The following is a 12657-nucleotide window of genomic DNA, read 5'->3' as shown; positions in this document are numbered from 1 at the left end:
ATGGCCTCTTCATCTTCAACTTCAACCGATTCTTCTCTCCTTTCCAAACTCGAATCCTGTAATTCAACAACCCCTATCTTCTCTCTCTTCTCCTCCTATCTCCGCCCCTTATCAGATCTCAAAAATCCGCACGACAAAACCCTAATTCGATCCCTCGCCAAAAAATTCCTCTCCTTCCTCAACAAATCCCTCTCTATTCTCCCCAAACGCATCTCCAATGCCAATGCACATTCCAAAGACGAAAAACTCGTGTCTGAGCTCTTCGATGTGTATAGGCTTTGCTTAAATTGCTTGGACTTGGTGTCGTCGCAGTTGGCGGGCAAGCCTTACTCCATTCAGCTGCAGAGGATGAGGTTAGTGCGCTGCTTGGAGGCCTGGGAGAAGTATGAGGACACAGAGAGCGAGGGGGTTCGGGTTTTGGAGGGGCTTAGGAGTGTGGATTTTGATGGAAAATCTTGTGATGCGGAGTTTGCGTTGGTGTTTGTGGAGGTTGTGGTGGTGATGGTTAAGTGTGCGGCGATGAGGCAGAGGAAGGATGGTGAAGTTTACAGGAGAGTGCTTGGGTTGGTTGAAGAGGCAAGGCACTGGTTCAGGTTATTGTTTTTTGAAAGATAATGTTTTATTTTGTGTGTAGGTATTGTGTGATTTGTAATGTTGGAACTGGAAGAAACTAAACTTGAAATTGCGTTTGTGTGTTTAAGAAAAGAAGAGCCGGTGAAGGGGTTCTAGCTAGTATAGATGGGGATTTTGTATATGTATTGAACCTGCATTAATCATTGTTGTTTGGGCTCACAATTTTTAATGTAGCCTTTCATGTTTTTGAGAGTGAATTGAAAATTGCTTCTGTTAAGGTCCCGAAAGAATTGATTTCGGTTTCAAAGTGATAATTGTGTATGTCTATTAAAGATTTACAAGTTATTTATTCTAGTTGCTACTTGCCAAATTATATAAAAGTTGATGTTTACAAATGTAAGAAGGAATAATTTGGTTGTTAAGACTTCAGACTGAGATGATTAGTTGACTGATTGATTTAATGAAATTTGAATTCTTCAGGGTAATAGATGCAAATGCATATGAGAAGTTGCATAGGGTACTCGTGTCTTATCTGGGTAAATGCACTCATTTTTTGGTCGGAGAGCTAATGCATTTTAATGGAAATTTTGTAAGTGAATTTTGTTTGGCAACAATGACTGAGTATGCAAAGGCATCAATGAAAAATCAAATTTACAAGGTAATTAGTTTACTTCCCAGCTACAGTATTATATATATATTTAGAAAATGTTGTAATTGATCTACCATGTGCAGTTCTCTCGCTGGATATGTGCATCTCTGTTTTCACTAAAGGAGAATAAGCACTCGGTTATCATCGAAATAATACTTTGTGTCTTGGATTCTGTTGCCTCTCACTGCAAGGTAAAGTAAAGCAGTCTTATAACGAGAAGATTCTTAACTGTTAAGAAATGTGCTTAAATAATGCATCTGCTGTCATGTAAAGTAACTCTAGCATTACTTCTTTCTATGATTTATCTTCACAATACTTTTGAATTCTATTCAATAATATGGTACAATATAGGTATAATGAACATGATAATTTACCCACTTTTCTTGGTATTGCATGAATTTTTGCTGACATTTCTTAAGTCTTATTTTGGTTATGTGGGACTGAGTCTAGAAAATGTCTCTCATTAGGGTTGTTTGTATGATTGAGGCTATAGGGAATACATTATTTCAAGATGTAGGAGAAAATTTGCCCTTATTTAGATATCTACTTTGCATTTTAGTAAGACATCTAAATCTAATTGCTATATGAATTTGATTGAATAGCGAAAGATGTTTAAGGATATTGATGCTTGGATGATATCCTTACCTTCTTTGAATTATATCATCTTCTTCATTGCTCTCTTGTTGTGTTAGATGTCTCATTCCTGAAAAGTTTTCTTATTCTAACCGTATGGTACTTTACTTTTCATTCTGATTGTATGGTCCTTCAGTTTTTCATTCCTTGGGGTTTCTTCTTCATCAAGTTAACTGTATGACACATGAGAGAGCATGCTTTGGCCCTTTTATGTTATGGGTTTTAAGTTGGGACAATATGCTGGTTTCTATATTTTACTTGATGCAACATTATTAATTCAAATCCCAGAGTGATTGCAACATTAGTACTTAATTTTTGGCAGGTTGAATTAGGTAACAGTGGAATTGAGCTGGTTGAACTCGTATCGTATTGTGCCTACAAATGTCGTGCCACATGTACATTTTTTTGTGGTACTGTTGCAGGACATCTAGATAACATAGCAGGTGACTTACCTCAGGTATCTTGTTCTGCTATTTATGGGTCTTATAGCATGGTATGCCATACCATTGTTTAGTGAAGATATTTTTGTATGTTAATTTAAAGTTAAACTCGATTGGCAGGTTATGACACCTGTTGATTTGATTTTAAGGCTTTATGCTGCTGGGTTGTACTTTACCAACTATGGTACTGGTGGTGATTTGACTTCCTCTAGAGGTGCGAAAAAGGAGTTTGCAATCAGAATTTTGCTTAATGATGGAGACAGACTACACAAATTGGCCACTTTGCTTGGTTCATTGGGAAGTTACTTTTCTGTTTGCTGCAAAGAGAATTGTGTGTCATCTAGAGTTGAATATGAGGGGTCTTTCAGTCAAATATGTTTACCGACAAATTCTAATCATGAGGCATCTACTATAACTTTGATGCAGAAAAATAGAGAGGATTTTATGCTGTCTTACTTAAATGCATTGAAATTCTTGTGCCAGCCACTTGCTGAGCAAATTAATTCAGAGAAAAAAGAGATAGTTTCTGAAATTGAAAGTACTCCGGGTCATGAACAGCTCTGCAGTATTCAGGATGCGTTTTATCAGCTTTCTGATGCTTTTCTTTTTTGGCACAGGCAAGTGAATTCTGATGTCCCATATCAACATTTGTTTGCTTTTATGGCTATAAATGGAGCTATTTGTGCACCAAAAGAGTTCTAGTGTGCATTTAATATTAAAAACTTTGGTTTTCAAATGACAAAATAGGATGGTGATGGTCTGTAAAATGGATCTTAATTTTGCATTCTGGGTTAAATTTACTACTTCTACTAATCAACTGCTGTTGATGCTAGGAATAATTTCCGATATATTTTTTTTTTAATCTGGTACTCTTTTTAAGACCTAGATGAAAGAGTCTCGAAAGGCCAGTTCTATAACATTTTTGCAAGAAAAAAGAATAAAGAAATAATGATGATACATGGTAGCAGTCTTGAGTATGAAATTATTCCAAGTTATGGATAATGCTGAAACTGGTGTAGGTCAATATTTGGAAATCAATACTTGAGATCTTTTGTCACATTCTTGAGTGTGTCTACAAATCTTGAAACTTTTTCTTGTTTCTATGTGCAGCTATACATCTGAAAGAGACAAAGATGGATTTGATGATAACAAGACAGTACTTACTGTGACTGTGGCTGCTTTTATTCTTTCAATCAGAACAAATTGTAAGATGAAGGTGGTGTTCTTACTCTGTGATTTTAAGATGGCTGAAATTTGGTCAGTTGATGCAAACTTCGTTTTTGTAATCATTGCAGGAATGAAGTAGTATATATTCTTCCAAATTATTCATTAGCTTTTCTTTTTCTTTTCCAGAAGAGTTCTCGTCTAATTAAGAACATCATTGCCAGTGAATGGATTGAACCTCAGGGACTAAAATATGTTTATGCCTCTCTTTACAATATTGGTGTATCTCTGTACAAAAATAAGCAAGTGAAAGAGGTAACTTCATGGAGCAATGTGCTTTTGATTAGTATTCTTTATGATGTTAGTTTTTTCCCCTCAAAATCATGATCTATTTTACAAGAATGAAAAACAATATCACTTTATTGTAAGGTTAATTTGCAAAGTTTTTTTTTTTGGTCTCAGTTTGGTGGCTTGTTATGAATGATTGTTTGTTTCAAGTTTGAACTATTTCACTTCGAAGTTATGTTGTTTTGGGCCTTGGGATACAAAGAAATGGTTACCATAGTAGCTTTTTATTTTTTTTTATGGTTTTTTAGTTCCTTCTGTTTATTTTCTTAACATTGTTTGTGCATACATTGAAATTTACTTTGGTTGTTAATCAGTAATATTACTAATTTCAGAATTTTGTTTGGTATCCTTTTCTGAAACTGCTCATGCATTTGCTGTCTGCTGCCAGGATAGAGTACAAAATCAATTTGCTGGTAAATTGATAAGTATAAGATCAACCCTTAGTTGACTAGATTTAAGCTCAACTCTTCACAAAGGCTTCCAAATTTTTGGTACTTCATTTATGGACATGTTTGTTAAGCCATGAAAGAGAATACAGTAATAGCAGTTCATGCCTCCTTGTGGCTTTGTAGAGTATTTTCACTGGTCAAATGTTATTATTTTGATGATCTTATAAATACATTTCTGGTCTTAGAAGTAGTGAATAGTATCAAAGAAGCAAATTTTTCTAGCTTACAGAAACTTCAAATTCCTGTCTACACTTTCCAACCACTATTAGTCCTGGGTTTTGTGTTTACAATAGGTATATATGCGAATTTTAGTTGAATCTGGAACCTCTCACTGAGAAAAGTAAGAAAGAAAGAGATAATTTTTCAATTTTTTTAATACATGTATGAAATAGAACAGGAAGAGGGATAGGAAAGATAGATCAATGTGAACATGGACAATGAGGATGCAGTAGATTTGAGCCCTGAAAAAGAGAATTAATGACTGACTTAGATTTATCATCATCGAGATCCACGTAGAGGATAGGGAAGAAGAGTTCATTCTTGATAAACATGCATGCACATATTTCCTGTCTTGTCTAATCAACTTGAACTGTAATATATTTTGTAGTGTTTTCTTTTGCATTTAAGGTGTTTGGTCTATATGAATCATCTGATTTGTCTTTGTAGGCTTCAAAGGCGTTCAAATTATGTTGTAGAGCTTCATGGACTTGTGTAGTACTTCTATGCAAATTGTTTATACAGAAATCAGAGGTTTCCCTTCATGATCTGTCTGAAGGTGCTATTGTTGATTTTGTTAATGAGGCATGCACAAGAAGTGCTTTCCTTTTGGAGTTTCTCCATCAGTCTGGTAGTCATAAGATGAAAAAAGTAATTGTTGAGAGTCTTGAAAATTGGTCTGTTGCTGGCAATTTGTTTAGAGTGCTGCCAGGTCCTATGCCTTTGGTGAAAAATTGGGTTAAGGTAACCTGTGAGAAACCCTCCAAGTATCTTCACTATATTTTCTGTTTATCTATAGCCTGATTGTTGATTGATTGTCAGATAGTATGTAAACTTCGTGAGAATGTAGATGTAGAGGATGTTGCTCCATCTTTATACAGTTTGCTGTCATCTTCTGGAATAGTGTCAAAGAAGACACTTGGCATCATTTTAGAGCAGGTTTGGTCCCTTTGTAGGATGTTTATATATTTATTTCAGGACTTTTTGTTATAATGCTTCTTGTTAGATACTAATGTATGGTTTTCTTTTGTCCCTTTACCATAACCAATAGTTGTTTACCCTACATTTTTGTTCTCCAACTTTTTAGGAGCTTCATGCATATGAAGAAATGAATCCCTTGGGCCCAGAGTTGTGTCAAAGAAGGCAAATGAAAATTATAAGTATCCTTTTGCAAAACGTGTACAATACAGAAGATAGTGGGTTACAGAAATCAAGAATTTTACTCAAAAAAGCAAGGACATTAAGGGCCATGGGAAGGGAATATTTGAAGGATTGTATTCACTGCTTGTCAGAAGCAATATCGTTTATGGTGATTTACTTAGTTCATTTTCTGTCTTCTCATTTCTACCCAGCTGATACAATTTTAGTTGTGAATTCTTGTCTTTTTGAGTTGAATTTATGATTAACTGGAAATAGTCTTTGAAACAGAATGACATGTATGAAGACATATGTAGACGTGAAACTTTGCTTTGTCATCTGTTAGCTGTGGCATATTGCTTACGTGCTCTATGTACCCAGGAAGCTGAACCAAACTCTAAGGTATTAATGCATAAAAGGCTAGTCCCCAGGATTGAGTAATTAATGCTTAATTGTTTTGTGTGTTCAGTTGGTACCCATGGATAAATTTGGAATTGAAGTATTTGTTTTGACTGAATTAATGCTTGTTTTTTGTTGTAAATAGCAAGTCATCAAAGATATTGATTCTGCCTTAAATCAATGGTTGAGCATATCCATTTGCTCTACAAATGATGAGTGCAATATAGTCACGGAGAATACAATGCTACTATTGTATAATGTAGGTGATCTGTTATCAGTGAAGGTAAGCTTGTGAGCTGGTTGGATGATGTTGGTTGGCAATGAAGCATAGTGTTCTTGATTTTTGACATTACCTTATCTTCTTTTGTATTATCAGGGTTGTATGGAAATTCACAATGTCTTATATAAACTGATGATTAGATTTTTAAAATGGAAGAATGTTCCATTGGAAAAGTGCTTGTCCATTTTTTGGGAAAGTAGAAGGCTTAGTCATGCTCTTTGCATTTCACCTGTAAATGAGGGGTTTCTCATGAACTTAGCAGAGCAATGTGGTGAAATTTCCAAGTCTATTGATTTTTGGGTATGCTGTTTAAAGGAATCTCAACCATTAGTAGTTGGATTCCAACAGAATCTCTCACTTTTATTTGCTGATATTTGTGAAAGTCCTAATCAACCATACATCACAATTGCTGATGTGAAAGAGGCTGCTTCTGAACTCATTTCAAGCGTAAGATTTTCCCAATTAGCACCATTTGTTTATTGATCTCTTCTTTGTGGTATCTTATTGATGTAAAGTGTCAATGTCCTTATAGGTTTCTCTACCCCCTCGTTCTGTTTTCCTTGTTGGATATCTCTACTATGACTTGTGTGAAAGACTCACTGCAAAGGGACAACTGTTTGAGGTAACCAGCGTTAGATTTACTTTCAAATTTGTGTTACCTGAAGATTTTTTCTTTCTGAAAAGATGTTGTGCATGAGATCTAGAAAATAGATGTAATTTTTCTATCTATGGTTGCATGTCTGTTTCTGACTTGTCTAAGTAGTTCCAACACTCGTCAAGAGGAGTGGAAGCGCTAGTCCTTTATTTCATATGTGTGGGACATCTATGTATGACTCCATTATTTTATGAATTTTTATGTAATTCCCTATTATGCTGTTGATCTGAGTTTAACTTTTTGTGATCACATTAGGATAGGGCTTCCCCTTTTTTCCTCTTATAAAGGCTTAGTGGCAAGCAAATTGAAAATTGGATGATTGTAAAGCGTCTAAGTGCAAATTTGACTAATTTCAAATGGATGCTGCCAAAAGACTAATACTTATGTGCTTGTATGTGTTGGTTTGTTGTTTGTTGTTTTCAATTTTCGCTACATGACAATGGTGTTGAGATTGTATCTTTCTTAGAGTGGAATTTTTTTTTTTTAAATAGTTACAAATGTTTGATTCTTTTTGTCACAGTTTTTGTTTTGCATTTTTGTTCAAAACTTCTAGACTGGAACCTTCTAACCTATTTTAAACCTTACATATTATACTACTGTTTTTGGATTCCATATATTTCTGTTATGGCCAAAAAGAATCTACTTTGGAAGTTTGGATTTTGGATTTCATGTTCATTGAATTAATGAAAAAATGCCACTATTGGTTTAGCTTATAGAGTAGTATGATTGACTACCTTTTCTTGTTTATTAGTTTTGGGCCTAAGTTCTTACTTTTCAGCATAGCATGTCTCATCCATATACAATTCGGGTCTTTCATGACTAAGGCTAAAAATAAGAGAGAGGACAGAGAGGGAAAATAAAGGAGAGAGAGCAGTAAGAATGTAGAAAACGAGAGTAGAGAGGAAGAGGAAGGGGGTAGGTGTTGAAGCAAAGAGAGTGTGGTGAAAACTAATAGCTTAAGTCCTCTATAGTGGATGGCGATGTCCTAAAAGCACCCCAAAAAAATAAAAATAAAATAAAAGAATAATAAATTGACTCCTGACGTTTATACCCTACTCAAATAGGAGAAACTAATCTGAACTACAATTAATCTAAAAATTAATAATAGGACTTATCTCTAAATTCCAAGAACAATATATTGCATAAATTTACTAGTAAAATTTTGATTCTGCATCATTTAGAGGGATCGTATATTTTTCCCCTGTAGTTTCTTTTGCCTTACAAATAAAAGTAGAATAACAAGTTGAAACAGGTTTTGGGATCATGATTACAATGACAACAGTTCTTTTTTCCTTTTTGGTTTAAATTTTTTTGAGTTGTTCCAATTATTAAAATTTCCTGAAAGTTATTGATTGGTTTTGAATTCTTAGATATGTTTCCATCTTCAATTTCACAAGTTTCATGTGGAAACTTATTGGCGTCATTATATTTATCACTTTTATTAATTTTTTCCAAATGACTTTTCTAACAAGTTTTACTTATAATTTAGGCTCTTTCATATGCCAAAGAGGCCCACCGACTTCGTACTCAACTCTTTCAAGAGAAATTTTCATATTCTAGTGACCGGCAGGTTGAAAAGCATGAAGCAGGGGACCTCATGCAGAAGCTAACTTATGCTTGTAAAGATTTCCAAGTAACCAGATCTATTACTAGTCAAGTTTGGTCTTTTGATGTTACTTCGTGGAATGTGGATGATTGTTATCTTAGTCCATGGAATGTCCTACAATGTTATCTTGAAAGCACTCTCCAGGTTTGGCTTATCTTCTCTGGTTCATCAATTTTCCAATCAATGTTCTAATTTTTACTCCGCAGAGACCCCTTCTTTATTTTTAATATTGTGAGTTGGTTCTTTGTCCTTCCACAATCAGGTTGGAATTGTCCATGAATTAGTTGGAAATGGCACTGAGGCTGAAAGCTTCTTACTATGGGGAAAAAGCATCTCCTACTTACAAAGTTTGCCACTATTTATAGTTGCCTTTTCATCTGTCCTAGGTATGGAATTTAACCAGTATAAGTCCCTATTTATAAATGCTTGTCTGACTATTTTTTATTCTCTAAGAAAGAAACACATTTTTTAGCTTACTTTTTACTTTTAAATATGATTAGGTAAACTATACCGTAAGAAACAGCATTGGGATCTGGCAGAAAAAGAACTTAAAAGTGCTAAACAGATATTGGTGGAGAGTGGCAAGAATTTCTCCTGCTCAAAGTGCAGATTGATGCTGGAAGTCACTGTTGATCAGCAACTTGGTGATTTATCCCGCAGCCTCTTTGATGGTGCTACTGGGAATACTTCGATGGAAAGATTATCTCATGCTGAAAATATTTACAAATCTGCGTTAGACAAACTAAATCTTTCTGAGTGGAAAAATTCAATCAGTTTTCCTGAAGGAGAAAGCTCTGAGAGTATATTTCTTAAGAAACCTTTTGTACAAAATCATTAATATGTGGCTAGCAATACATTTTCTGATTCTTCCATATATTATCCAGATACAATGGAAATTCTTACAAGGGATGGGTCAGTTGCCAAGATGGAGGGGAAAAAGTCTAGAAAGCTGAAGAATGCACCAACAACCTTGCTAAAAGATCAATCTTTGATACCTGAGTCCAATTCAAGGATTACGCGTTCCAAATACCGATCTTCTCAAAACCAATGTGTAAATGGTTCCATTGAGGTGCAAGCAGGCCTTTCAAAACATACCAAAGGCAACACTTCATCTGATTTTTCAAATCCTCTTAGTCAAAGGGAGTCAGTCTTGGAGACAAAAAGTTGTATTGTTGATACTGGGTGTGAAGCTACTTGCATTTGCAATAAAATGAAGTGTTGGAAATGCCTTCGTGTGGAAGTTATTGAATCTGGGTTACTAGACAATTTTGTACATATAAAGTGGGAATTTATTCGCAGGCGTCTTTCACTGAGAGTACTTACTGGCATAGGTATGGTTGCTACCGCAGATTATAAATTTGCTGTAATTGTTTATGCTACGAACCTTGCACACAAGACATTAGATATAAGCCATGATTCATTCTTAGAGGAAAATACGAAAAAGTGACAGAACTTTATAATATTTAAATTTTAAAGAACTGAAAGTGCCTATATGTCAAATAAAAGCGGTTTTGTAACTCTTTCTTGTTTGAAAACTGTATTTAATTTGCTTTCGATATACACATAGATACATAGTCTCCATGGTCAAGATTGTCTTAGTATAATGTACATATTTCTTCAAGATTAGTTAAACTAAAGAGGTAATCCTTTAGGAGTTTTAGAATGAAATGATTGGGCTAGTGGAGGTGAATGCCTACCAAAATAGGAGTACATAATGGAACTAATTTGAAAATAATTTTTAATATATATGCAACAAATGCCGTCAGATAAAGAGAGGAGTTTAAAATGTTTGGAGTATTTAGGTTTTTGATTTTGATTATTAGTATTATATTTTTTTTGCTTGAAATTGTAAATTAATCGTAACTAGATTTCAATTTGTTTATTGATTTTGTCAAACTAGGAAGTTTCATGTATTTTTTGTCAATCTAGAATATTTTTTTAATCAATTCTTTTATGTAGTTTTAGTGACATATCTTGTATTTGCATGCGTTTGGTTTAGACTTTAAAGGATATTTGAAAATTATGGTTTATAAACAGTATGGTGCAATGTTACTGTGGTTTCTGTCCAAATTTTAGAGATTTTCCAATAAGGTAGTAGGTTGTCGAAGAATGTCATGCTGTATAATGAGAATCATTTCAGCCTTAATTTTTTGTCGCAGTTCAATGAATGGTAATAGGTTTTTTCATATTTATTTGTATACAGTATATACCTGAATAAGCTCTCTTAGCAAGAGGATGCATGTGCAATCATTACATTGGATGTCCCTTTGTATGCACATCATAGTAAAGCTACCCGGATGAGTACTGAGTACTTAAAAGTGACTGTTTATCTGTAATAGCTAATGATGTTACCATGTTTTATTCCTTTTCACAAATGATCGTACCCTTTTTTCTTGCCTGTACGGCTGTACCACAAACAAAATTGAATTTTCCAGGTAATGCTGAGAAATCAATGATGACCAAGTTTACAAAAGTAAAGGTAGTTGTGTTGTGTATGTGATTTGGCATACACACCATGACAATTTATTGTCAGGTATGACAGTGGGAGAGTGAAGGCAAGACTGGAAAACATGCATAAGAGGTGACGATGATGTCTGTACAAACAGATATACGCACACACATCCACTCCCACATGTTCATGTGGACACTTGTGCTAATGTGTGGTTATGAAATGCTTTTGTTTGTTTCCCTTCCCAGATAATGGACCAAATCATAATCATTTCCGTATGTTAAGGTCATTTTCTTTATTCCTTCTTGATATATATCTTTCAACTATTTCAGGAAAATGCTTAGGAAATCGTGATCAAGCTCACGAGGCACATGAAATTATTTCACAAAGCCTATCTGTCCTATTCAGCAGAAACTCATTCTGCCATACCCATTCTTCTCTTCCTCCAACATTTCTTCTTGATTTAATTGGTAAGGAGTACTCAGGAGATGTTTTTGCTGTTGAGCGTGCGGCTGTACTTTACAACATTTGTTGGTTGTCTTTGAAGGATTACCATTCTACGAAAACAAGGTATTTAACTCTAGCTACTAATTTGTCTCTTTTCTATCCATTTTAAGAGGAAGTTGTTTTCTATATTTTAATTTATAATTTAGAAGGGATCATCTTTCTCAATTTCTTCTGATAACACCATCAAAGAAGACCATTTTTGGTGTAATAGTTGGAGAAGTTAGAACCATCACCAATATATTATTTATTAACAAGTAGACATTTCATAATTGATTCAGCCCCAATAGCTCCTTTATAAGCCAATTTTGTGAGCAATTAATTCCTTTGCCTTTTGCTTGGTTTATTTTGTTCAGCAGGAATATTTGCTGTGATTTGTCTCACATTCAGTTGCAGAAAATAGTTCCTTGGTTGATGATAGCCTTTGTGCTCTGCCGTGAGGTTCCCATTCTTTTTCAGAAGGTTAGAACCTTGCTTTCTAATTGCTATATGCCACACCATCAAACATGCTTAAAATTTTCAGAAGAGGCATTCTTCTGATTGTTTCATATGAGAACACCTGTTTTTGTCATGATTTTAGCATTAACGACTTCTTAAGAGTGCTCCATTTTAAGTTGGTATATATAATGATCACTAATACTCTCTTGTTCTCTTCCTTTACATCTTGCCTTCTATGTAATTCTTGCTGATGATAATTTTTTTTTTATCTTTCTCATAAATATAACAGGTTTCTAGATTGCTTGCTGTTGTGTTTATACTTTCTTCTTCAAGCAAGCTTTTTTCTCTTTCATCTTCTTGCAAAGTACTATCTGAAAGTCATTGGGCTTCTTTTTTCCATCAAGCTTCACTTGGTACTCATCTTAATTACCAGTTCCTATCAAACATAAGTTGCAGATATAAAGGCCAACTCCTTCTGGATGTTGAGGTAAGCATGCAATTTACTAGTCCCATTTTCCCAAAATTTTTGTACATCTTTAAAATTTATTTATTTATTTTTGAAGCTACCTATCCTTTTGATATATAAGTTTAAATCTTTTTTAGCATGGACAATTTTCGTAAGTTAAATAATATTATAGTTCAAATTTTAAAATTTAATTGGCACTGAGACCTTCCAAAAGGAAGAATGCATACATACATTAATTGTATTGCATTTTG

The 12657-nt window shown here is 34.3% G+C and overlaps 1 protein-coding gene across 1 annotated transcript; it reads left to right on the top strand.

Moving 5' to 3' along the window:
* On the top strand, nucleotides 1–12468 carry LOC116123826 (separase-like; the record flags this gene model as incomplete). Its single annotated transcript, XM_031409559.1, is given in 20 exon segments — nucleotides 1–593; nucleotides 1054–1231; nucleotides 1306–1413; nucleotides 2178–2312; nucleotides 2416–2912; nucleotides 3406–3511; nucleotides 3649–3774; nucleotides 4923–5216; nucleotides 5295–5411; nucleotides 5560–5781; nucleotides 5901–6011; nucleotides 6154–6291; nucleotides 6385–6735; nucleotides 6821–6910; nucleotides 8433–8693; nucleotides 8812–8935; nucleotides 9050–9880; nucleotides 11331–11568; nucleotides 11862–11964; nucleotides 12230–12468. Coding segments are annotated over 20 exon segments (4862 nt in total), but the record flags the coding sequence as incomplete, so codon positions are not given.
* Nucleotides 12469–12657: the final 189 nt, after the last annotated feature.

This window comes from Pistacia vera, unplaced genomic scaffold, assembly GCF_008641045.1.
Source record: "Pistacia vera cultivar Batoury unplaced genomic scaffold, PisVer_v2 Contig1450, whole genome shotgun sequence".
NCBI classification, from domain to species: Eukaryota; Viridiplantae; Streptophyta; class Magnoliopsida; order Sapindales; family Anacardiaceae; genus Pistacia; species Pistacia vera.
Note: the sequence above shows the minus strand (reverse complement) of the source record. Positions and strands in the feature narration are given on the sequence as shown.